Source organism: Rhinolophus sinicus, chromosome 14 (genome assembly GCF_057876585.1).
Source record: "Rhinolophus sinicus isolate RSI-liver-muscle chromosome 14, RSI-T2T, whole genome shotgun sequence".
In the NCBI taxonomy this organism is placed as follows: domain Eukaryota; kingdom Metazoa; phylum Chordata; class Mammalia; order Chiroptera; family Rhinolophidae; genus Rhinolophus; species Rhinolophus sinicus.
The window spans coordinates 35,310,433-35,335,619 of record NC_142514.1 but is presented as its reverse complement, the minus strand read 5'-3'; the positions used below and the strand labels follow the sequence as shown (position 1 = coordinate 35,335,619).

At 32.2% G+C, this 25,187-nt stretch overlaps 1 protein-coding gene across 6 annotated transcripts in view; it reads left to right on the top strand.

Annotated features, from left to right (window-relative positions):
* The window catches only part of AGBL4 (AGBL carboxypeptidase 4), a 1,081,794-nt gene that overhangs the window by 139,545 nt on the left and 917,062 nt on the right, over positions 1-25,187 (top strand). For 5 of the 6 annotated variants that reach the window (XM_088791130.1, XM_088791128.1, XM_074334697.2 and 2 more), the window contains exon 3: positions 17,143-17,267. The exons of the other annotated variant lie outside the window; for it this stretch is intronic. In XM_088791130.1, the coding sequence (XP_088647256.1) occupies positions 17,143-17,267 (125 nt within the window). The remainder of the gene's footprint in view (positions 1-17,142; positions 17,268-25,187) is intronic. 6 annotated transcript variants of the gene reach the window in all.

The following is a 25,187-nucleotide window of genomic DNA, read 5'->3' as shown; positions in this document are numbered from 1 at the left end:
CCAGGGGCGCCTAATCTTTATTTAATATTCCAGTGTTGCTCACTTGTATGCTTTAGGTTTTCTTCTTTCAAAGAATCATGTAACTGAAAGAGGCTGCAGAGGGTCAGTTGCAAGGATCCCAGAATCCCAATTCAGCAGTTCCAATGGGCATTTTAATTCAGAATATTAGTCACATGTTGTTCCATGTCTAGATAATTTAAGATATTTCTCAGTTTAAAATCTCTTGTGTGAGATAAGAGATCTGACGAAAAAATAAATTAATAAAAAGGAGCCCTTTAGAAAGCAGAAAGAGAAATACCTTTTTGCATATAGTTTTTTTCTTTTTGAAAATACAAAGCTTATATATTTCTCTGTAGAGAGAGGCTTTTGAGAATTTGCTCCTTTATATTCCTAGAATATAGAAAAAGATATGGCCATAATAAAGAAGAAAAATAAGTACCTCATTATTTTGGAAAATCACATGAACTGTGTAACATAAGTTTTATTTAAAGAAAACAAGCCAACATTTAGAGATCAAGTACATAGGCTATTTAAGTTGACTGACTACTCAAAATAACTTTCAATGGACAAACACAGAAAAATAAAAACAAAGTTTTTATAATTTTAAAGATCCATTGTTGGAGAGTCTCATGGCTTTTTTGTTTTCATTTTTTTGGATCGATTTATGTTTCTCCATTGTAGACATAATAACTCACTTTTGCACAGCATCCTATGGTGTTTTTCTGGGAATTTTTCCATCAGAGCACTTGTTGTTTTGAATTGAAATGATCCACTTGTGTAATTATTGCTCCAGCTTGACTATAAGCTCCATGAAAATTGGGACTGATTTATTCATGTTTGTTTTCTCATTGTTCCGAGGTTTGGAACAGAATAGGCCTTCAAAATGTAGATGCAATGATGCTGTCATTTACATTACTTAAGGACTTTGGGTGTTTGCTACGTTTATTCAACAAATATTTGTTGAATATCTAATTTGGTCTAGACACTGTGACAGGTGCTGGTGATACAACATTAAACAAAACAGAAAAATATTCCTGAGCTTACATTCCTACCAGAGGGGAAAGAAATACACAATACCCATAGTTAATAAGTAATTTTTATGATATGCTTGAATTTGGTGAGTGTTGTGGGAAAATTAGAGCAGGTGAGAGGAATCAGAAATGTGGAAAGAGTATTTTGCAAATATTGAATATGGTGGTCAGGTTGAGCTCATCAAGGGAGTGAAATGTGAGCAACAACTTGAAGAAGGTTGAGGAGTCATCTATGTGGAATTGTGGGGAAAGAGAAGTTTAGGAGAGGGAACAGCCATTGCAAATCCCTCAAAGCTGAGGTGTGCCCAACATATAAAAGAAGTAGCAAGAAGTCCAAGTGGTACGAGTATAGTAAAGGATGAGGTCAGGCTGATGAAAGAGGCGGACAGATCAGATAAAATCTTTAAAACTTTTGGTTTTATTCTGAATGAAATGCTAAACCTCTTGAGGATTTTGAAAAAGGTGTGTGACACAATCTCTCATGCTTTGGAAAGATTACTTTGGCTATTTTGTTGAGAATAGAATATAGGGAGACAAACAAGGAGAACAGATAGGAGTATTCCAGGTGGAAGAAGACAGGCTTGGATAAGTGATATCTTAGGAGCTAATAAAAGTGGCTGGGTTCTAGATATATTTGAAAGGATTCCTTCATAAATTAGTTATTTAATATGACATTAACAGAAGACTCAAAGAGGGCTCCGATGTTTTTAGGCTTAAGCACTGACTGGATAATTTATATACATGATCTTATTTAATCTTTATAATACTACTATAAATAAAATATTTATCTCCTTTTGACAGACAAGAAAACTGAGATCTAGAACAGTTAGGAGATTTTCCCAAAGCTTCAAAATTAGTAAGTGGCAAGGGTAGGGTTCAAATCTATGTCTGTTTAACCCTGAGGCTTATGATCTTTCCATTACATAAGAGCAGAATAGTTTGTCTCCTAAAATTTGTAACTGTGGCCTTATGCCATAGATTTGGGTTTTAAATTTTCACATGTTGCTTTACATGGTGCCATCCTCCCCAAATGAAAAATTAATATAAAAAGGAGTAACAGGACGTATATATTCCTGGAGTTCCTAGAAGAAACAAATGGAAAACTTCAAAATCCCTGAAGGGTCATGCCCTCGATATTGACAGCACAAGGATTCCTGCAGGTAAGGTTCCAATGTAGGTGAGCTTAAAATTGAAAATTATAAAACACACAAGGAAACAATGTAGTGTGGATGGAAGGCAGCAAACTCAAAATACTAGGATCAAATTCCTAGACCTTTCAAAGGGAAGTTAAAAGCTCATAAGTTTAAGATGATTAAAGACATAAAAGGAGGACTGAAAACTCAACTAAAGATACTATAAAATAGATCAGGCATGTTTACAAAAGAGCCAAGTTGAACTTCAGGAAATGAAATATATAGTCACTGAAACTAAAATCTCTGAAGTTGGGTGAAATGTCTGATTAGACACAACCGAAGAGGGATTAATGAAGTGGAAGACAAAACAGAGATGAATAGAGGTGAAATATATAGAAGAGAGCTTACGTAATATTAAAATGAGAAAGACAGGAATTCCGGAATAAAATTACATAGAGGCAATATTCAAAGTAATAATTTATGAAAGATAGAAATCCTCAGATTCAGGAAGGTACAACTCCTGAAAAACATAAGTAAAACTAAATCCTTCAGATCACCTCTCCACGATATGTAGTGGTGAAACTACAGAATACTATACATAAAGAAAAGTTCTTAAAAACAACTAGGGAGAAAGAATACATTAAGAGGACTGATAGTTCTAAGGTTCTTGGATTTTGAGGAGAGGAAGCTAGAGATATTTAAATTTATATTTGTTATGGCAAGTATTCATCATAAAAAAAGTTAAGGCTTATGACTACTAGAACATAAATATAATGGAAACTTCCAAACTGGCAGAGGAAGACGAGAACTAAAGAAAACCTGATTAGTGGAAGAGAAGATAGGAGAAGAAGCATAACAAAAGTAGAATAATTAGGAAAAAAAAAGCAAGATGATAAAAACTCTTTCAGGAGTTGCAATAAATGTAAATGGACTCTATTTCTCAGTTAAAATAGAAAGATGTCCGGTGGATTGAAATATCCAACTATGGTATGATGAATGAAATCAGACTTAAGTTGGAGTAACTGGGTTCACAGGCAAGCTCTATAAATGACTTAGCTTTATCATCATAAGTAATTATCTTTTTATATCAGTTTCCTCACAGTAAAATGAGATTGATAATAGAGGCCTGGGATTATGATGTTAAAATGAGTTAATATAAATTTGATGAGTGTTTGGTACATAGTAAGTACTATGTAATTATCAGCTGTTTATCCATTTAAAATGAAATGAACAGACTTTCCTAAGCATAAATTTTACTTAGTTCTTTCTCTGTACATGAACTCATATTTTCTTTTCACTTTCCCCACTGAATTATCCTAATGCACTATATATATTTCTTTGCCTGGAAGTCTTTTATTGATCATCTTATTATGTCTCTGTTCTCTATCTAGAAATATTAAAAAGGCTTATTTCCCATAATTTAAATGCTACAGATTAAAAATATTCTTTTGGAATAAATTATTGTAGCTATTAGTAGTTATTGTAGCTAATACATAACTGATTAAACAAGATAGGTATATTACTATTTTTGATACTAAACATAAAAATAGAATTATCAAAACATATCTCAGTGAAATGAATCGAGCTATCCTTCCTTTTGTTTATTTTGTAGTCATTCTAATAGGTGTGTAGTGGTATCTCACTGTGGTTTTAATTTGCATTTCCTTAATGATGAATGGTGTTTAGCTTCTTTTATGTGCTGTTTGGCCACACATACATCTTTTTTTTTGTTAAGGGTATGTTCAAATCTATTGCTCTTTTTTTATGGGGTTGTTTGTATTAATAATGATTTGTAGAGCTCTTTTATATTCTGAATACAAATTCTTTGTCAGTGTGACAAATATCTTCTATCAGACTGTGGTTTCGCTTTTCATTTTTAATGGTGTCTTAAAAGACCTAAAGTTTTTTTTTTAATCAATTTAACAAGTTTTCTTTAATATTTCATGTTTTCCATGTACTAAATAAGAAATCTTTGCCTACTCAAAGGTCACAAAGATTTTTCTACAAGTTTCATAATTTTAGGTTTTACATTTGGATCTATATTCATTCTGAGTTAATTTTTGTATATGATTTTAAGTAAGGGTTGATTATCATTTTCAGCACCAGTTGTTGATAAGACTTTTATTTCCTCATTGAATTGCCTTGCAAATCAATTGCTTACATATGTATAGGTCTATTTCTGGACTCTAATCTGTTTCATCGATGTATATGTGTATATATATATATATATATATATATATATATATATATCAATGTATTATATATATATACATATGTGTAGCCTTGCTTACATATGTATAGGTCTATTTCTGGACTCTAATCTGTTTCATTGGTATATATGTATATATATATCAATGTTTATATATATATGTGTATATATATATATATATACACATATATATATACATATACATTTACATATATATAGTCTTTTTTATTACCAAACTGTCTTGATTACTGTAGCATTTTAACATATATTTTTCATTATTAAAATTGTTTTGATTATACCAGGTTCTTTGTATTTTCTTACATGATTAGAATAAGCTAGTCAATTTCTACAAAAAGGCTTCTGTGACTTGATTGGGCTTCTGTTGTATTTAGTATACACACATCAATTTGGGAGAATTGCCATCTTCACAATTTTGAGTCTTCCATCCATGAACATATGGCATATATTTCCATTTATTTAGGTATTCTTTAAATTCTCTCAGCAATATTTTGTAATTTTTAGTGTAACAGACTTGGACATATGTGGTTAGATTTATTTCTAGGTATTTTGTGGTTTTGGTGTTAACCGTAAATGGGAGTCTTAAATTTTTATTTTCCATTTGTTTGCTGGTAGTACAATTGTTTGTTGCTGGTACAATCGATTTTTGTATATTCATTTTTATCCTGTTACCTTGCTAAATTTTTTTTATTAGTTCAAACAGTTCTGTATATTTTCTGAGATTTTCTATGTAAACAACATTATCATCTGTATATAAGGACAGCTGTATTCTTTCTTTCCTAACTTTTATGCCTTTTGTTTTTCTTGCTTGTTAGCTTGGCCCTGCAGAATGATGTTGAATAGGTGTGCTGACAGTGGACATCCTTACCTTGTTCTTCATCTAGGGAGAAGCAATTGAATCTTACACCATTACATATGATACTAACCGTAATTTCTTTTTTAAAAGTTTCTTGCCATTTATCAGTATCGGGATGTTACTACTATTCTTAGTTTGAGGAATTTTTTAAAAATATGAATGCGTGTTAGATTTTGTCAAATGTTTTACCTGCGTCTATTGAAATAATAATGTAGTTTTTCTCTTTTATGCTGTTAATATGGCGAATTTCTTGATTTTCAAATGTTAAACAATCTTGCGTTCTTTAGTTAAACCCTACTTCAACTTATTTGGTTAAATTTTTTGTAAGTGTTTTATACTTTGTGGTGCTATTGTAAATGGAATTGTTCTCTTAATCTCATTTTGAGCTTATTCATTGCTAGTGTTTTAGAGATTCAGTTGATTTTTGTACACTGACCTGTATCCTGCAACTTTCCTGCAACGTTTTCTTTTAGCTTAAATATCTCTTTGTATGTGGATTCCTTAAGATTTTCTATATAAATGATCATGTCATCTACAAATGGATATAATTTTTATTTCTTCTTTTTTAATATGAAAGCTTTTTAAAAAATCTTGTCTTCCTGCTCTGGCTAGAATCTCCACTACAGTGTCCAGTAGAACTGGTGAGAGCAAACATGCTTATCTTCTCCCTAATCTTAGGAGGAAAGCTTTCATTCTTTAACTGTTAAATATGTTGTTAGTAGTGTTTTTTTTTTTTTTTTTTTTAGATTCCCTTCCATTCATTTGTATTTCAGTGTTTTTATCATGAAGAGTGTCAAATTTTGTGACATGTTTTTTTCTGCATCTATTTATGATAATATGGTTTTTGACCTTTATTTTGTTAATATGGTATATAGCATTAATTGATTTTCATATGTTAAACCAATATTGAGTTTATGGGATAAATCCCACTTGTCATGATATATAATCATTTTTCTATATTGCCGGATTTGATTTGCTGGCATGTTGTAGCATATTTTAGGGTCAGTATTCATTCATAAGGGGTATTGGTCTGTATTTTTCTTGTGATGTCCTAGATTTTAGCAGCAAGGTAATCCTGGCCCCAAAGAATAAGTTTGGAAGTATTCTGTCCATTTTGGAGGGAAGAGTTTGTTAAGTATTGGTATTCATTTTCTTTAAAAGATTTGTAGAATTTACTGGAAAAGACATCTGCACATGGACTTTTCCTGGTGAGAAGACTTTTTTATTATTAAATCAGTAATACTTTTTTATTTTATGTTTATTCAGATATTAATATTTTTTCTTTAGTAAATTTTACTCATGTCTTTCTAGAAGTTTGCCCATTTCATCTCATTAGCTGGCATACCGTGGTCATAGTATATCTTCTTTTTAATTCCTGATTTTACAAATTTGAGTCCTTTCTTTTTTTCTTAGTTAATATAAGTAAAAAATTGTTTATTTTGTTGATCACTTCGCAGAACAATTTTTGGTTTTTGGTTTTCTATTCTCTATTTATTTCTACTTATTTTTTTCTGCCTTCATTGGGTTTAGTTCCTTTTTCTTTTTCTTTTAGCTTCAGAACCTGAAAGATTAGAAAGATTAGGTTAGTGCTTTCAGATTTCTTTTAATATACGCATATACAACTACATATCCTCTGCAATTACTGCTTTCTATGCATCCATAGCTTTTGACAGGTTGTGGTTTAATTTTCCTTTATGCCGAGATATTTTCTAACTTCCCTTGTGATTCCCTCTTGAACCTCTGGGTTGTTTAGGAATGTATTGTTTAATTTCCAGTTTCTGAATTCCTTAAATATCCCTCTGTCACTAGTTTCTAATTTTATTTCTTTTTTAAAAAATTAAATTTAAATTTATTGGGGTTAAAATGGTTAGTAAAATTACATAGGTTTTAAGTATACAATTTTATAATATATTATGTATATATCACATTGTGTGCTCACCACCGAGAGTCAGTTCTCTTTCTATCACCATATATTCGACACTCTTCTTCCATCCCCCTACCCCCTTTACCCTCTGGTAACCACTAAACTGTTGTCTGTGTCTGTGAGTTTTTGTTTCTTTGTCTTGTTCGTTTGTTACTTTCAGCTATGTATCTCATGTATGAGTGAAGTCATATGGTTCTTGACTTTTTCTATCTGACTTATTTTGCATAGCATAATAATCTGAAGTCCATCCATATTGTTGCAAATGGCAGTATTTCATCTTTTCTTATGGCAGGATAGTATTAAAGCTGCAGTGAACATCAGAGTACATATATCTTTATGGATAAATGTTTTCAGATTTTTTAGGTAGATACCCAGGAGAGGAATTGCTGGGTCATATGGTAATTCCATTCTTAATTTTTTGAAGAACCTCCACACTGCCTTCCATAGCAGCTGCACCAATCTGCATTCCCACCAACAGTGTGTGAGGGTTCCCTTTTCTTCACAGCCTCTCCAACACTTGGTATTATTTGCTTATTGATGATAGCCATTGTAACATAATTTTCAACAAAGGAGCCAAAAACATACAATGCAGAAAAGAAAACCTATTTAATAAATGGTGCTGGTAAAATTGGAAAGCCACGTGCAAAAAAATGAAACTAGACCGCTATGTACCAAAATTAACTCAAAATAGATAAAAAACCTAAACATAAGACCTGAAACAATAAACTGCTTAGAAGAAAACACAGGTACCAACCTTATGGACCTGGGGTTCAAAGAGGATTTTATGAATTTGACCTCAAAAGCAAGTCAAGTAAAATCTGAAATAAATGAATGGGACTATATACAATTAAAAAGCTTCTGCATAGCAAAATAAATCATCAACAAAACAAAGAGGCAACCAACCGAATAGGAGAAGATTTTTGCAAACAACACCTCCAATAAGGGGCCAATATCCAAAACACTTACATAAGGAACTCATACAACTCAACAACAAAAAGACAAACAAGCCAGTTAAAAAATGGTCGGAGGACCTGAATAGACATTTCTCCAAAGAGGACATACAAATGGCCGATAGACATATGAAAAGATGCTCTACATCAGTAATCAGAGAAATGCAAATAAAAACCACAATGAGATATCACCTCACCCCAGTCAGAATGGCTATCATCAACAAGACAAATAGTAACAAGTGTTGGAGAGGCTGTGGAGAAAAAGGAACCCTGATTCACTGTGGGCGGAAATGCAGATTAGTAGCTGCTATGGAAGGCAGTGTGGAGATTCCTCAAAAATTTAAGAATAGAATTACCATATGACCCAGCAATCCCTCTCCTGTGGATAAACCTCAAAAATCTGAAAGCATTTATCCATAAAGATATATGTACCCTAATGTTCATTGCAGCTTTTATTTAAGGTGGCCAAGATATGGAAACAACCAAAGTGTCCTTCGATAGATGATTAGATAAAGAAGGTGTGGTATATATACACAATGGAATACTATTCTGCCATAAGAAAAGATGAAATACTGCCATTTGCAACTACATGGATAGATCCTGAGATTATTATGCTTAGCAAAATAAGTCAGAAAAAGTCAAGAACCAGATGATTTCACTGATATGTGGGATATAAAACTGAAAACAACAAAAGCAAAAAACAAAGAAACAAAAACTCATAGACACAGACAATAGTTTAGTGTTTACCAGAGGGTAAGAGAGGAGGGGGTGGTAGATAAAGGTAAAAGGGATCAAATATATGGTGATGGAAGGAGAACTGACTCTGGGTGGTGAACACACAATGTGATATATAGATGATGTATTACAGAATTGTACACCTGAAACCTTTGTAACTTTACTAACAGTTGTCACCCCAGTAAACTTTAATTTAAACACACACACACACACATACACACACACACACACAAATTATTTAATTTCAGGCTATTTGCATATTGCTGGGTCTTACTTTTTTATTCATATCAAAAATGTCTGCTTTTTTATTGGAGTATTTGTTCTATTTATATATCTGTTCCATTTGAATGTAATTATTGATAGTTGGGCTTAAATGAACTATCTTGTTATTCATTTTCTTATTATCCCGTCTGTTTCTTGTTACTCTGTTACTCTTACTGCCTTCATTTGGGTTAATAAAATTTTTTTTTGAATTCTGTATTTTCTGTATTGCCTTCTTTTTTTTTTTATTTTTTTTTTATTTTTTATTTATTTTTTATTTATTTATTTATTTATTTTTTTTTTTTTATTTAATTAGTTTCAGGTGCACAAGACAAAGCATGTATTGCCTTCTTAGTAATACTATTTTAAATTTGTTTTAATGGTTATAGAAATAACAATATGCACTCATAATTTATCAAACTTTTATCCAACTTCTAAAAACAAGCACTCATTATTTATCAAACTTAAAAAAAAATTTTTTGGAATGTTTTTAGGTTCACAACAAAATTGAGAGGAAAGTATAGTGATTTTCTATACACTTCCTGCCCACATACGTGCATTGATTCCCCATTATCCATTTACCCCATCGAAGTGGTACATTTGTTACAATTAATGAACCTGCATTGCCACATGATAATTACCCAAAGTTCATGGTTTACATTAGGGTTCATTCTTGGTGTTGTGTATTCTCTTATTTTGGATAAATATATTATTACAAGTATCCCTGATTATAGTTACATAGAGTATTTTCACTGCCCTAAAAATCCTCTGTGCTCCGCCATACATCCCTTCTCCCTGCAACCTCTGATCTTTTTATTATCTCCTTTGTTTTGCCTTTTCCAGAATGTCATGTGGTTGGAATCATACAGTATGTTACCCTTTCAGATTGGATTCTTTTGCTTACTAAAATACATTCAATTTTCTTCCATATCTTTTCATGGCTTGATAATTTATCAAACCTTTTTAAGAGTGAATATTTTACCACTTCACACGTAATACTTTATGCTTGGTACTTTGAACTTTGCGATTACTACTTCCTTTTATTTTAAATCATTCCTTCTGCTTTATACTTCTCACCTCACAAATGTAGTAACCTCACCCCTATTTACCCACCCAATTCTTGTTGCTTTTGATGTCATATATTTTGCTTGTACATAGAAAGTATGTCATTGTTTTAAAAATTCATTTTTTTACTTTAAATAGTCAATTGCCATTTAAAAAATTATGAGACAAACAAAAAGTCTTTTACATTTGCACTATTCACTATTTTTATGATGTTCATTTATTCTTATAGACATGAGTTCCATGTAATATAATTTCCTGTCTTAGCTTTTCTTGCAATGCAGGTCTGCTGGAAATGAATTCTCTCAACTTTTATCTGAGAATGATTTATTTTATCCTCATTCTTAAGGCTATTTTCACTGGTTATTGACCTAGGTTGACAGTTTTGTTCTTTCTCCACTATAGAGATTTCTTTGCTGTCCTCCATTATTTCTGAGAAAAAGTCAATTATCATTCTTATTTGCTGTTCTTCTGCATGTATTATGGCTATTTTTCCTGGTTGCTTTGAAGATTTTCTGTTCATGTTTGGTTTTTATCAGTTTATTATTATGTGTGCCAGGTTGAGTTTTCTTTCTATTTATCTTGCATGATGAGGTTTCATGAGATTTAAGATATTAAGTCATTATTTTTAATTATATTTGGGAAATTTTTGGCATTATTTAATTTTTTTTCTATCTGTTCATTCTCTTCTCCTGATACTTCTTTTGCATGTTTGTTAGATCATTTATTATTTTATAGGTTTCTGGGTATCTATTCATTTTTCTTCAATTTCTTTTCTCTCTGTTCTTCAGATCATGCAATTTTTTAATTGATTCATCAAGTTCACTGACTCTTTACCATCTCTAATCTAGTGTTAAGACTATCGAGTTAATTTTTTATTTCAGTTATTGTGCTTTTTAGTTATAGACTTCTTATAAAAAGTTGCCATTTCTGTGATGAAATTCCCTAATCATTAACACATAAAAATTATATATTTTTTAATTCTTGTAACATCTTTTCTTTCTGTTCTTTGACTGTATGTATAACAGCCAATTTAAAGTCATCTGAGATCGTGCATCTGATCTCAGTGTGAATTTATATTAATTGTTTCCCTACACTCCCTAAATTATGGGTGATATATTTCTTTGACTGTCTAGTAACTTTTGATTGTACAGTGGGCATAATGGATAATACATTTTAGAGAATGGATTCTGTTATCTTCTTCTGAAGTGTATCGGTGTTTATTGTATCGGTGTTTATTGTTAATTACTGATCACTTTAAGGCTGATTACCTTAAACTTCTGGAGGCAGTTTTAAATTTTACTGAGGTAGATTTGTCTGAATCGTAGTTATTTCCAAATTCCTCTAACTTGGGTCCAAACTTTGTCTCACATGGAAATTTTATCAGGGCTTTGTTTTCAACTTTATTAGAGAAAATATAAAATAGTTTTTTTCTGCAAGACATGGTTCTTATTGCTAAGGTATGTCCCTTCTGGTATCTCAATTGGGTGTTACACCTAAGGCGTTAAAGGTTCTTTCACTCTGGATATACTGAGCTCCCAACACCCTTCTACCCAGCATTGCTTCATCTCTAGATTCCTGTTTTTCTTTCAACACTGTGTAAGTTCTATTTGATAAACCGAATGTAGTTTTACCTTGTGCATATCCTGCCGAGCCCTCAGTCAGACTTACAGGAAATGATCCCAGAGTTTTCTGTATTACCCCCTCACTACCACCACCATGATAGTTTCCTTCTTTCTGATGCTTTACTCCACGGATTTTAGCTGCTTCAACAGCCTCAAATTTGATTTCTGAATACTCAATTCACACAGCCTCTTTAGTCTCGTTGGCTTCTGGTTTCCTGCCATAGTTGGGGAAATTTTTCCCTGATGGAGAGTCAGTACCAGAGTCGGAACTCATCTTTTGTGTGTCTCTTCTCTCAGGGATTGCTATGTCATGTTGCTTATTTCCTAATGTCTGAAAACAATTATTTCGTATATTTTCCCAGCTTTATAATTCTTTACAGTGGGGCTAGTCTCTTAACGGCTACTCCAACATGCATGAGCCAGAAGTAGAGATCATTCCTTTTTTATCAAATACAGTTTCTGGTTTAAGAGACAGTCACATATTTTTTCCTTATTTTGTTAATGTGATTATTTGAAATGATGATTTTTAAATGTGAAACTAGCGTTGCATAATTGTGATAATCCATACTTTTTATGGTCTGTCATCTCTTTTATCCATGATAGGATTCAATTAGCTAGGATTTTGTTTAGTATTTTACATCTTGGTTTAGGAAAGAGATTCACCTATGTTTCCTTTTTTGTAATATTCTTGTCATATTTTGGTATCAGTGTTATCCAGCCTTCAAAAATGAGTTGGTCAGTGTTTCCTTTTTTTCACTTTGGTTAGAGTATGTTTGAAATTGGCTGTCTTTCTTATAAGTTTCTGAAAGTTCAAAAGTGAAACCATCTGGGACTGGAATTTTCTGTGTGGGAACATTTTAAATTAGGGATATGGTTCATGCAATTGTTATTGAATAATTCACATTTTATATTGCTACCTGTAGCAGTTTTAGCAAATTGTGTTTTTATAAGAAATTGTATATTTCATGTATTTTTCAAATGTATTGACATAGTTCACTATATTGTTGCTTTTTCCCCCCTTATTTGATGTATAAAGGATCTGTAGCACTATTCTCTTTCAATTTTTGATAATAATATGTGTTTTCTTTCCCTTTATTTTTTCTGGATGAACTTTGCTGGAGTGTTAGCATTTAAAGTCTTTTTCAAAGAACCAACTTTTCACATTTAAAATTTTCTATCCAGTACATTTTAAAATTTCTATGATCTTATCCTCTTTTCTTTATTATTTCCTTCTACTTTTTTGTTTGAATGTGTTACTAATGTTTTAGCGTCTTATATTAGAAGCCTAGGTAACTGATTTTCAGCCATATGTGTAAATTAATGAAAATCAATCATCTACATCTATGTGTATGTGTATCTATAAATATGAATTTCTATGTTAGAACGAAGTTAACTACATCCCATACATTTTGATTTTCATATATTAATTACAATTCAGTTTAAAATACTATCAGTATGATAAGAGAACCTATGCAGTGTAGTATAAATACCTTTGAAATTTGTTGAGTAAATGTGCCATGTGCATTTGAAAGGAATATATACCTATATATATTCTGCAGTTGTATGAATGTCAAGTGTTCCGTAATTAGAACTAGGTATCCTGTTAATCATGTTTTCAAATCGTCTCAATCCTTTCTGAATATTTTCTTGGTTTTTCTCAGTTAGTGGTATTGGTATGTTAAAATTCTCACTTTAATTTAAAGTTTGTCTCTATCTTCTTTTTTTTCCTTCAAATTTTACTTATATATTGTGAAGGTCTATTATTAGATGTATATACTTTTAAGATTTTTATATCTTCTTGATGGAATTACCTTTTTTCATGATCAAATATCCCTATTGATTTCTAATAATACTTCTTGAGTTAAAGCCTACGTTGTCTGATTTAAATACAGCTACATTAGCTTTTTTTTTGAGAATGTTTTTCTGTTATGACCTTTGCATTCTTTTATTTTCAGTCTTAGCCTACCTTGTCTGATACAAATACAGCTACATTAACTTTTTTTGAGAATGTATTTCTGTTATGACTTTTGCATTCTTTTATTTTCAGTCTTTCTGTGCTCTTCAACATAAAGTTGTCTTTATGAACAATATATGGTTAATTTTCTTAGAATAAAAAAACTGTCTTTATTTAGAATATTTAGTCCATTTATAGTTAACATAATTACAGATATATTTGTGTTTAAAATCTACATCTTAGTTTTGTTTTGTATTGTCTTATATTTTAGATTCCTATTTGCTTTCCTTTTTTTGACTTTCATGTAAATAGACTAGAACCAAATGATTTAGGGGCATTGTCAGATTATTTCTAAGTAGCTGTTTCCGGAAGTCCATAAATTGATACTTTGCTGAAATATTACAGGTAATATGAGGAAAGCATTGTTTACATGTACACACAGAGAGGATATTCCTCATAGGAATGGAGAGGAAGGTCAACAGAATAGTTACAGAAGATCAAAAGCCAGATATTTATTATTATGTGAGACTGTAAACTTAGAACAAAGACCATATCTGTTTGATTTACTATTTGCTCTGTTTTACAACACGTAGCATGGTAGTGTTTGAATGAATAGCTGATAGAATGGCTGAATAAATGAATTGTCTATGGCTGTGGCATATTCAAAAAAACAATATAATGGAATCAGAAGTCATTATTTCAGGGTCTCACCCTGGTGCATTAAAACATGCATTTAAGCGAGCACTAAACATTTCTGAGTCTCAGTTTACTCATCGTTGGATCACAGTGAGGCTTTAATAATATAAAGGATGTCATATCACTTTTTTTGGGTCAAATCGTTCGGAAACTAAATTTTAGATAAATATGGTGCATTACTATTAGTACTATAGGTAAGAGCAATTTCAAGACAAGTTTTTATTTATTAAAAGCCATTTATAATGTTCCAAATTTAAAACAAATAAAAGTCTTTTTTTTGAAGTTGAAATGCACGTTAATGTTTAATTTTTATTCCTGAACTTTTACAGAGCAAAAATATAGTGCCTTTTTCAGTTTTTGTTGTTTTAAGGATAGTAATTTTATTAAGCATTATAACTTATAATGTACTTTCAACTTATATTAGCTCTGTAATTTTCCAACCAGCTTTATTAGGTAGAGAAGTTGTTAGTCTAGTGATTGGAGCCAGATTGCTTGAATTCAAATCCCAACTCTGACGCTAACTTGCTTGCATGCTATATAACTTTGGATAAGTTATTTTATATGTTGGTCCTTTGATTTCCTTATATATAAGTAGGGATAGTAATGGTTCTTACTTCTAGGGGTTGTTATGAGAATTAAGTAGGTTAGTACAGCTAGCATTTAGGACAGTATGTGGCATGAAGAAATGCACAGAAAATGTTAATTTTCTATTGAAAATTTATGTTCATATTAATTATTTTAATTGAAATTAATGTTTATATTAAATAACTTGCAGATAAATATTTGTGTTTCTATTAATATGATCCTTACACTGTAGTTGAGGAAGCAGAGGTTAGAAGCCATGAAGTGAATTTTCCAGTGTAACTCAGTAAGAGGCAAAACTAAAACGTGAGCCTAGATCTTCTGATTCCAAGTTCAGGGCCATTGTGTAACAAGTATTCTTCCCTCTACAACATAGGGCTTAGTCAATATTGTTTGGATGATTCCTTATTTAATTGAGGAATCTTCTTGGGAATTCTGAAGACAATTGAAACTAGAAAAATTAAGATAAAAGATTTTGGTCCTAATTATTTCATGTTTGTACTTCCTTATAAATGCATTTTTTTTGTTGTCATTTTCTTGTTTTGAGTATCTTTAACTAGAGGTAACTGATTTTTCTCGTACTGGAAGGAGGAGTGAGTCTAGCTTCTCAGGCCAAATTTTAATGAGATCAGATAAAATCACCTTAAGGTTAATTAATATGGTTTTTGAGGTAGATTATCTTATTATCTTGGATGATGGCCAGATCAATCCTAGAGTCAGGCAGGCAAAGAATGTTACAGCTGAAAGGAACCTTAGAGGTTAGATAACTCAATATTATCATTTTGCACATGAGGTCCTGAGAGGGTAAATAACTTACCCATGGTAAGTCAATTGAGCTAGAATTCAAGTCTGTTGATTCCCAGGCTAGTAGACCATCTATTACAATAGAATTGGTGCTCAGAAAAACAAAATGAAGTAGGGGAAGGAGGTGGTAGATAAGGGTAAAAGGGATCAAATATATGGCGATGGAAGGAGAACTGACTCTGGGTGGTGAATGTGATATATAGATGATGTTTTACAGAATTGTATACCTGAAACCTGTGTAACTTTACTAAGAATTGTCACCCCAATAAACTTTAATTAAAAAAAAAAGAAAAAAAGAGAAAGAAAAATTAAACTCCTTGAAAGCAGAAAAATAAAAAAAATTGGTATCAGTAGAACTAGTAAAAGCAATAATTTAAAACTTTGACACATTTAGGGTTAAAGTTTAACTCTGAGTGGTTCTTTTGGAGAAAGACACTAGAGTTCATTTTAAAGCAGTATAGTGCTGTGCTCTTCAAGTACAATACAATACTAATTTCTCAGTCAATTGTGTTGACGTCTATAGACATCTTTACTCTTCTTTAGCTATTGATGATCTGGTTTGGGAATTCACCACACTCTGATTTATTGTTTATCTCATCCTACATTTTGGGCAAGTCACTGCTCATTTGAATATCAAAGAGAGACAAAGAATGGAAGTCACACCTAAGTTTTACACATTTTTGATATAACTCAGTTTTGTTGGTGGAAAAAATGGAAATTAATTTTATGGTTATTTGTGAATTTACCATTATTATTTTTATGTAGTAACTACTTCTGATTTTTGTTTAAAACCTTATTCTACATATTCTTTCACATGTTCTGGTAGAAGTTTGGAAATATACCAAACACAGTACAAATGCATAGATAGCCCTGTTGTGAGTGTTAAATAAGATCAAATATGTTAGAGGTAGTTTGTATATCATAAAGCTTACTACAAAATACTTAAGGCCTTATCATCCTTGTTTTTTGACTGTGAAACTGAAGTTTGGTTGTGATTTGTACTTTGTTTACTGGGGCTTGCCATGTGCTCCATACAACATCCCAATCTGTCAAAGACACAAATGGATCTGCTGGGTCATAAGGACTGGGAAAGCTGCTTGTACCACAGTCTGGCCTAGCTGAGAGCCTCCTCTTATCCTGGGCGGCATTCAGAGTTGACAGCCTCAGAAATTGTGAGTGCTGTACCTACAAGTACCGAATGATGACAGATGTCACTGTCAGAGCTCATACTATTTAAATATATGTATCATTGAGCGGCATGGACTGCTATTAAAACCCTGTTCTCTTAATTTTCATTACCAGGTAACCTAGGACGGGTGGACCAGGTCTCTGAGTTTGAGTATGATTTGTTCATTAGGCCGGATACCTGTAATCCACGCTTCCGAGTCTGGTTCAACTTTACTGTTGAAAACGTGAAAGAATCACAGGTGAGGGAAATAGTAGATACCTTCTGTGTGGTTTTGGTAAGAAGATCATGCTTTTGTTTCATTTTAAGAATATTAAAATACAATGATTGTGTTAGGAATGTATTCTTGTGTATGTAAGCAATGATATAGTTTTGTTTCAAGAGATACAGAGAAATAGGTATAATATGCTGGTTTTGTCATCTGAAAGTTATTAAATAATACAAATAGGTTATCTGAGAACAAAAAGTGTTCTTTACAGATTGAAGCATTAGCATGATGTGCTAGGTTTCCTTGAGGAACACTGTAAGGAACCACTGGAAGTAACTTGTGTATTATGTTTATTATAAAGTGCTGTTCTCTATAGTATTTCTTCTTTAGAAAGACCTGTGTGTCATTACACATTTCTCACAGGCTTCAATTTCAGAAAAAGCTTTTCTTCTATAGAATAAGATGTTTGTATCTTAAAAACAATGTGATTCTTGTAACTCATCCTATTTTACCTTTGCTTTGGAAATTCAGAGCCAATTTTACAGTCCTTTCTGATGATTTTTGGAAAACTTTTTTTTGCTTGTGTTTCTGTGTACTGGCTTTTCTTTTATTCCAATTATATGAATCTGTCTTTAACTGTGATTTCTTCATCTACATTTTCTAACAGTGTATGTTTTTATAATCCTGTTCAAATCTGCTTTGAATGGGAGAGTGTATTGATGAAAATAGAACTAAATACATATGCTTTGAACAAACATTAATAAAAATCTAATCCTAAGGAATCAGTTATCATTCTGTTATATTGAGACAGCTGATCATGGAAGACTATACAAACTTTGTACACATAGTGATACAATTCTTTTAAGCAGATGGGAACATAGCCCTATAACCTAACCTCTGTCTTCTTCCTTCAGGATCATCTTTTTCTTTAGTATATTTTTGGGAGAAAGTGAGGAGTTTAATTTCCCCTCCCACGTCAATCTGTCCTGTTTTCTCTTTCACCTGGTTGCTTGCTTCTCTTCATTTCTGTCAACTGCAGCTTGAGTCATGTGTCAGGCAGAGGTCAGTGTCTAGAATTTAGGGATTCTGGGTCTTCCTTGACACAGTGCTGTTCCTGGGACACCAGCTGCAGCAGAAGAGGGGTGCAGACACAGCCATTTCACTTTACTTCTGAGTCTCCTAATTCTCTACAACACCACTGACATAGGACTTGGTGTATGTAACGTTTACTGAAGTTTAGGGGCTGACTGGAAGGAATTCAATATATAGGAGAGCTCTGAACATTGTTAGCTAAATTTTATGTATCTCAGCACTGTAGGAGAGGTGGGGGGAAAAGTTAAATCCCACTCAGAGAGCTGCTCAAGGACAATCTTTAGTTCCTAGCTTTGCTTCTTGGGTTTACGTCTCTCCCATGGGGGAATTCCTTTTTCGGTTATTTGTATTAAGAATAACAATGTTTCCCCCATACACCCATCCTAGGAAAACCTACACTTTACATGCAGGGGCTCTCCTGACCCTAGGATTGTCCAGCTTGTTCCACAAAGACAATTGATAATTCTTGAAGTACATTTTTCAGTCTGTGTTACTGAATCTTGAGAATATAACTCACAGCAGGAAGCTGTAGCCACACGTACTAGACTGCGTCTCTAAGATTGGGTCACCTATGACGATCTAGATGACGCCAGCCTACAACATTTCATTCTTCTGTTGGCGTTCCTCTCTCACGCCAGTAACTTACAGCTGACACATACACACACTACTGAAAAACAAACGATAATTCTGAGGCAATATAGTCAATTCACATTTTCATAAAAGTAGTATAATCTGCTAAGATTTCTAAATTCACAAAGGGGATTACTCTTTTCCTCTGTATGCGCAGCATATGTATATCCTTCAGCTTGCCTACTGATCCAGGAATCCACTAACTCCTAAGAAATGAGACCTGTTACTTTTCAAACAACAGTGTCCTCTATCCTCATTATATCCTTTGCTAAATAGAGACTTCGTGGAAGCTCTGAAATTATAGTGTTTCTTTAATTTTGGGCAACATTAAGTTCCTAGCCCAGTTTTTCTTTCACTTTGGTCTCTCTGTAAAGAGTATCCTTATGTGGTTCCAATGGTCAGGAGGAGTGGGGGAGGTAACATGACTGGAGAGTTAGGGAAAATGTCTGTCTTAAGTTTATCTGAGATAGTCTTCTGTACAAGTTGCTCATACATTTCAGTTTCTTGTGCTGTGCTCCTCTAGTTTGCTGACAGGTATATTTTTTGTTTGTTTGTTTGATTAAACTGTCTCTTCCAGAGTGTTGTAAGTTTCATATTACATGCTAAATTCATGCAGGCTCTTTTGCAGTCTTGTCTATCAATTCAATAAGCAAGTAGCATGACTTCGTGCCAAGGGATTACTGTAATAAGAGAATTGGTGCTGTTTTTGGATCCTAATTTTTAAAGCTGGAGTACCAATGTTTGTTATGCCTCTCTGGATTCTATCTTCATACCCAGTGCTATCCTACCTTTGTGATGATTAAAAATCATGAACGTATTTATCTGGTTTCCTGGAGCCTGATGCTTTATCAGCCTCTTTCTGTGGGCCATTGCTTTATCAACTGTAATCGCATTATACATTTATGGAAATCTGTCTCTAGAAGGCGTAAAGATCTCCTGGAAAGATACAATATATATCTCTAGCTCACAGGATATTTGTTTTCATGGTTGTCTACATGAAAGAGAATGATTTCACTATTACTTGTGACTTGTGAGGTCTGCTTTTGTAATGTCTCTTCTTATAATCTTTTTCCATCTCTCCAATTTCCGTTAAAATGAGACCTGCATGAATCTAATCTGGTCAGGAACCTTATTTAGGATTTGGCACTAGCGGGCAAAAGAAATATTAGTCATCAAAGCCTAACTTCTTTAAATGAATGTTAAAAATCGTAGCATCAAATATATTGTAAAAATACGTCTAGCTTTTGGGTTATTTTTCTTAATGTTTTTGGGAAGTCATAAAAATTTGGAACATACAGTCCTGTATTCTAGGACTGATGTATTAACCTCCAAAAGTAGTGGCTAAATAGTGCGTTTGCAAGAGTCTATGAAAACTAAACATCCTGGTACCTTTATTGAAAAGTAATTTTCTCTCTGAAAAGCCTGTATTACATATTCTTATGTGGAAATTTATTATTGATGCAGCAGAACATTCATGTGATGTGAAAGCAAATCATTCTATTTAAATACTCATGGTAAAACTTTAGCCAATAAGAGGAAATAAAACAGTGTGTCTCAAGTATTTAAACTCTGTTTTCTTTCCTTTATATTTGTCATATCTTTTTGAATTTATTTTTCCTCTTAACTAATTATAAAAGTAGTCAATGCTCAATGTAGTAAATTTGTAAATTATGGATAAATATTAGCAGAAGAAAAGCACACACACCCACCCACCTACACACCCATAATCTTACTACCAAAAGCAAATACTATTAACTTTTTGGTATATTCATTTTTAGGCTTATTTATTTTCCATTTTATTTTTTGGAGCATAATTAAGCTTGCATTGTATATACTTTTTTATGTCTTGTGTTTAAAGAAACAGAACAATGTCAATGTTTAAACAAAGCAATTTTAAACATGGCTGTGCAATAGCTATTTACTATTGAACTGTTTCCTTATTCTTGGGCAAAATGATTTTCCCCCCCATTAATTGTTGTTATAAATAACACTGCAGTGAACATCTTTATGTATGAAATATTCTTCACATTTCGTTTTGCTTCCTTAGGATAAATTCCTATGAGAGGAATTGATGGTCAAAGGATATGAATATTTTAAAGACTCTTGATACATATTTCTAAATTGCTGCCAGAAAATTTATACTATTTTGCTATCCTAAAAGCAGTGAATGACATGCTTTGCCTTGAATTTCTTGCATTGTTTTATGAACTAAGGTATTCATACACTTAAAATAAATTGATTCTTTTTCTGTGAAACTTCACATAAATAATTGGGATGTGATGCAAGTTTTGGGCCTCTAGTCATCAAGGAATTAATTGCATTTCAACAATAATGTGCGACAACAAAACAGACCTATTTATTATTTTCACCTTTTTCTGAGTGTGCTAACAGATTGTCCTCTGAGGTAATTTAACAGGAGATTTAAAAAGAGAATTTTTTTTTAACAACGAAGTATTTCTTACATTACTGTAAGCAGTAATGTAGCTTAAATACACATGCACACATACACGTACACACAACCACACACACACACACACACGCACACACTCTCTTTTATGTATGACATGTCTGAATATGACATGTCTGAATTGGACCTTAAAATTCCAAGAGAAGAGGTGGTTATAGAGTAGGACGAGTGAAAGAAAACTGAACGATTGCGGTAATTGCAATTATTGATAATATCAAGGTATAGATCATGAGTATAGGAGTAGCTAGATGCTGTGTAATGAAGATAAAATATTGGAGAAGAGGAACTCAAAGTAGCCAGAATGTTGGAACGACTGTTTTTGTAGATATTGGAGGAATTATCAGCAAGGCCTGAGCAACAGTCACTGAGAAATGCGGAGGAAGGACACAGGAGTAGTGGGATGACATCAATGATGACAGACAGAAGAGTGATAATGTGATGAGATGAGATTCAAAACTACGTTCATGGAAGTGAAGGCTCAGTATTATAAAGACGTTTGTTCTCCTCATATCAACCTAATTTTAATACAATTCTAATCAAAATCCCCCCCACTTTTTTTTTCCTTTTCCATAGGACAAGCTGATTCTAAAATTCATGTAGAAAAGTAAAGGGCTAAAAATACCAAGGCCAACTCTGAAGAATAATAATGAATGGGTACATGTTTATTTTGTGGAAACTTGTATTTCAGCTAACATTTTTTATTTATGGCAATAATGATTAAAATATGGCATTGGCACAAGAATAGACAAATAGTCTAAATGGGCAGACTGGAACTCAGAAACAATACTATTTATATAAGGGAACTTGATATATGACAGAGGATACATTGCAAAATAGTAGCAATAGTAACATGTATTCAATCAACAGAGTTGTATGGCAAACAATACCCATATCTCATACTATTTTAGAAAAACCTTATAGATTGATTAAAGACTTAAATATGAAAACAAATTAAAATTTGAACTCTGAAAATAAATATAAACATTTTATTGGCTTTGGAAGTAGGATTGAATTTCCTGTGCAAAGTACAGAAAAGCAAAATCATAAAGAAATAGAGTGACACTTTTGAATTTGTAAATATAAGGTCCATGTGAGAAAAGACCCAAAGTTGAAAGATATGCACTATCCTGTTAAAAGAAATTTGTGCAATTTATTACAGGTATAAGATTGGTATCCAAAACATATAGAGAACTCCTACGAAAAAAATAAAACTAAACTAAACAAAACCACCAAATAAACGAAAGACATAAATAGGCAACTCACAGAAGACAAAGTGATAAAGCAAATAGAGCTATTCTCAAAAAGGTTGCGTTGGGAAGAAGACATTTTTTTAACATTAAGAAAAAGAAATCATATGGTTCTCTACTTTTTCTGTCCTACTTATTTCGCCTAGCATTATAATCTCAAGATCCACCACCAATAAACTTTAATTAAAAAAAAAGGGAAAACGGAGAGATATCTCTGTCAAGTACTCTGGCATGTAAAAAACATCTCTTGCTTCTGATTGTTCAAGGGTTGTGATCATACTAAAGTGACGTGGGAAAAAGCCTGAGCATTGGCATCTAGGTCTTTTGTTCTGTTACTTGCTGGTTTTGTGTCTTTGGACAAATTACATAACCCCACTAAACTCCAGTTATTCATCTTTAAATTTGGTTTACTACTGCTTACCTTGAAGTATTGTTTTGACGATTGATAATAGATGTTTACAAAACATGTAAACAGTGTCTGCACCACAGGTACCTATTTTTTTTTTTTTTATTAGTTTCAGTAACTGTATTTACTGAATGTGATTGATGGCACATTTACTTTCAGGTGGTCTTTGTAAAATATATATAAGTTAGCTATGTTTCTGATTCATGGAGCCAGAAGTTCTTTGTTCAAGGAAAAATCAGAAGATAGGGTTATATTTAATATATGAAATATATGGAAAGCTTAAATAGCTTGCATATCAACTATATTGTATCAATTTAGTGTAAATATTGCCAATAGGAACACATTTTCATTCTTTTAAGTAGACTTCTGTTGTTTTCACTTGAAATCTTTTACAGAGATGAATTTGAGTTTCTGGGAATTGATAGTAAGGCTAAGAACTAAACCTGGAAATAATTGTTTGTATACAGTATTTATAATCATGATATACATATACATCAATGCGCTGGTGAATTTGGGAGCCTTGCTAGTACCTGTCTTATAATTTCTCATATGTAGACTTTCGGCAAACAACTTTCACATTCAAAATTAGTGTATCACATGCAATTTTATACTAAGATTATGCTTGTCTCATTGACTCTATTGTTCTATTGAGTTATATGATAAAATCATAGAAAAATTACATTTGAAATTGATATCTTATTATGTGTCAGTAGAAAGAGTTGATTAAAATAAAATGAAAAACGTGTAGTATCTAAAACAGAGTGACTTTGATATAATTCAGAAATTTTCTCTTCAACATTTAGAAATATTATATTGTTAAATGTGTGCCATCAAGTGAAAATACTACAAATGCCCTGGATAAATTGCAATCAAATATGGTAGCATTTTCTTTTCCTTTTCATTGTCTTTCTCCTTTTCTCTCAAAGGTAAAAAGTTTTTTTTTTTACTCTTTTTTTTTTTTAATTAAATTTATTGGGGTGACAATTGTTAGTAAAATTACATAGATTTCAGGTGTACAATTCTGTATTACATCATCTATAAATCCGATTGTGTGTTCACCACCCAGGATCAGTTCTCCTTCCATCACCATATATTTGATCCCCCTTACCCTCACCTCCCACCCCCCACCCCCCGTACCCTCTGGTAACCACTAAACTATTGTCTGTGTCTATGAGTTTCTGTTTCTCATTTGTTTGTCTTGTTCTTTTGTTGTTTTTGGTTTATATACCACATATCAGTGAAATCACATGGTTCTCTGCTATTTCTGTCTGACTTGTTTCTCTCAAAGGTAAAAAGTTAATCTATAAAATATAGTACCTGATGACCCAACAGTATTTATTGTGTTATGTTTAAAAAACATGTCTGAATAAATAGCTTTTTTATTCCGGGTATTTAACTTACCCTGCATATGATTGGTGTTAACTGATTTATTTATTTTTTTAATTCCCTCGATTGTGCCTAATTACCTAATTGAACTATGTAAAGATGGGAGCACATAGGAAGCAAAGAAGCTAAGCTCCTTTCTCTTACTGAATATATCTGAGTAGGTAATGAGTGCTTCTATTGAGAGGTTGCAACATGTAACGGACAGTAGACATGAACAGTCCTGAATTAAATTCAAGCTTAATAACTACTTACTAGTTACTGGCTTTCAGCTAGTTACTTAACCTCTCTGAGTCTTATTTTGCATATTAAATAATATTACTTCAAGGCATTGTTTAAATTATGAAATAATTAAATTTAAATTATGAAATTAAATAATGAGCATGTAGTAAAGATTCTGGAATATGGTTTACTTTTAGAAAAATGTTTGTTAAATCTAATCAAGAAATATTTATTAAGAGCCTGTTGTATGTCAGGCACTGTGTTAGGCACTGAAGATATAATAGCCAAAAAAAGAAACGCTTACATTTTAGTGAGCAAAGCAGAAACGGGTCAGAAAATAAACATACCAAATATTAATTTAGTTTAGTGATAAGATTTATAATGAGAGTAAACCTTATCGCAAAACTAAATTATTTTGGATTCTAAGGTACTAACACTCACTGTCTAAATCTTATGTGCACAATAAAGTTCAAATGATTCTCTAACAACTGTAGAACATTGTTGCA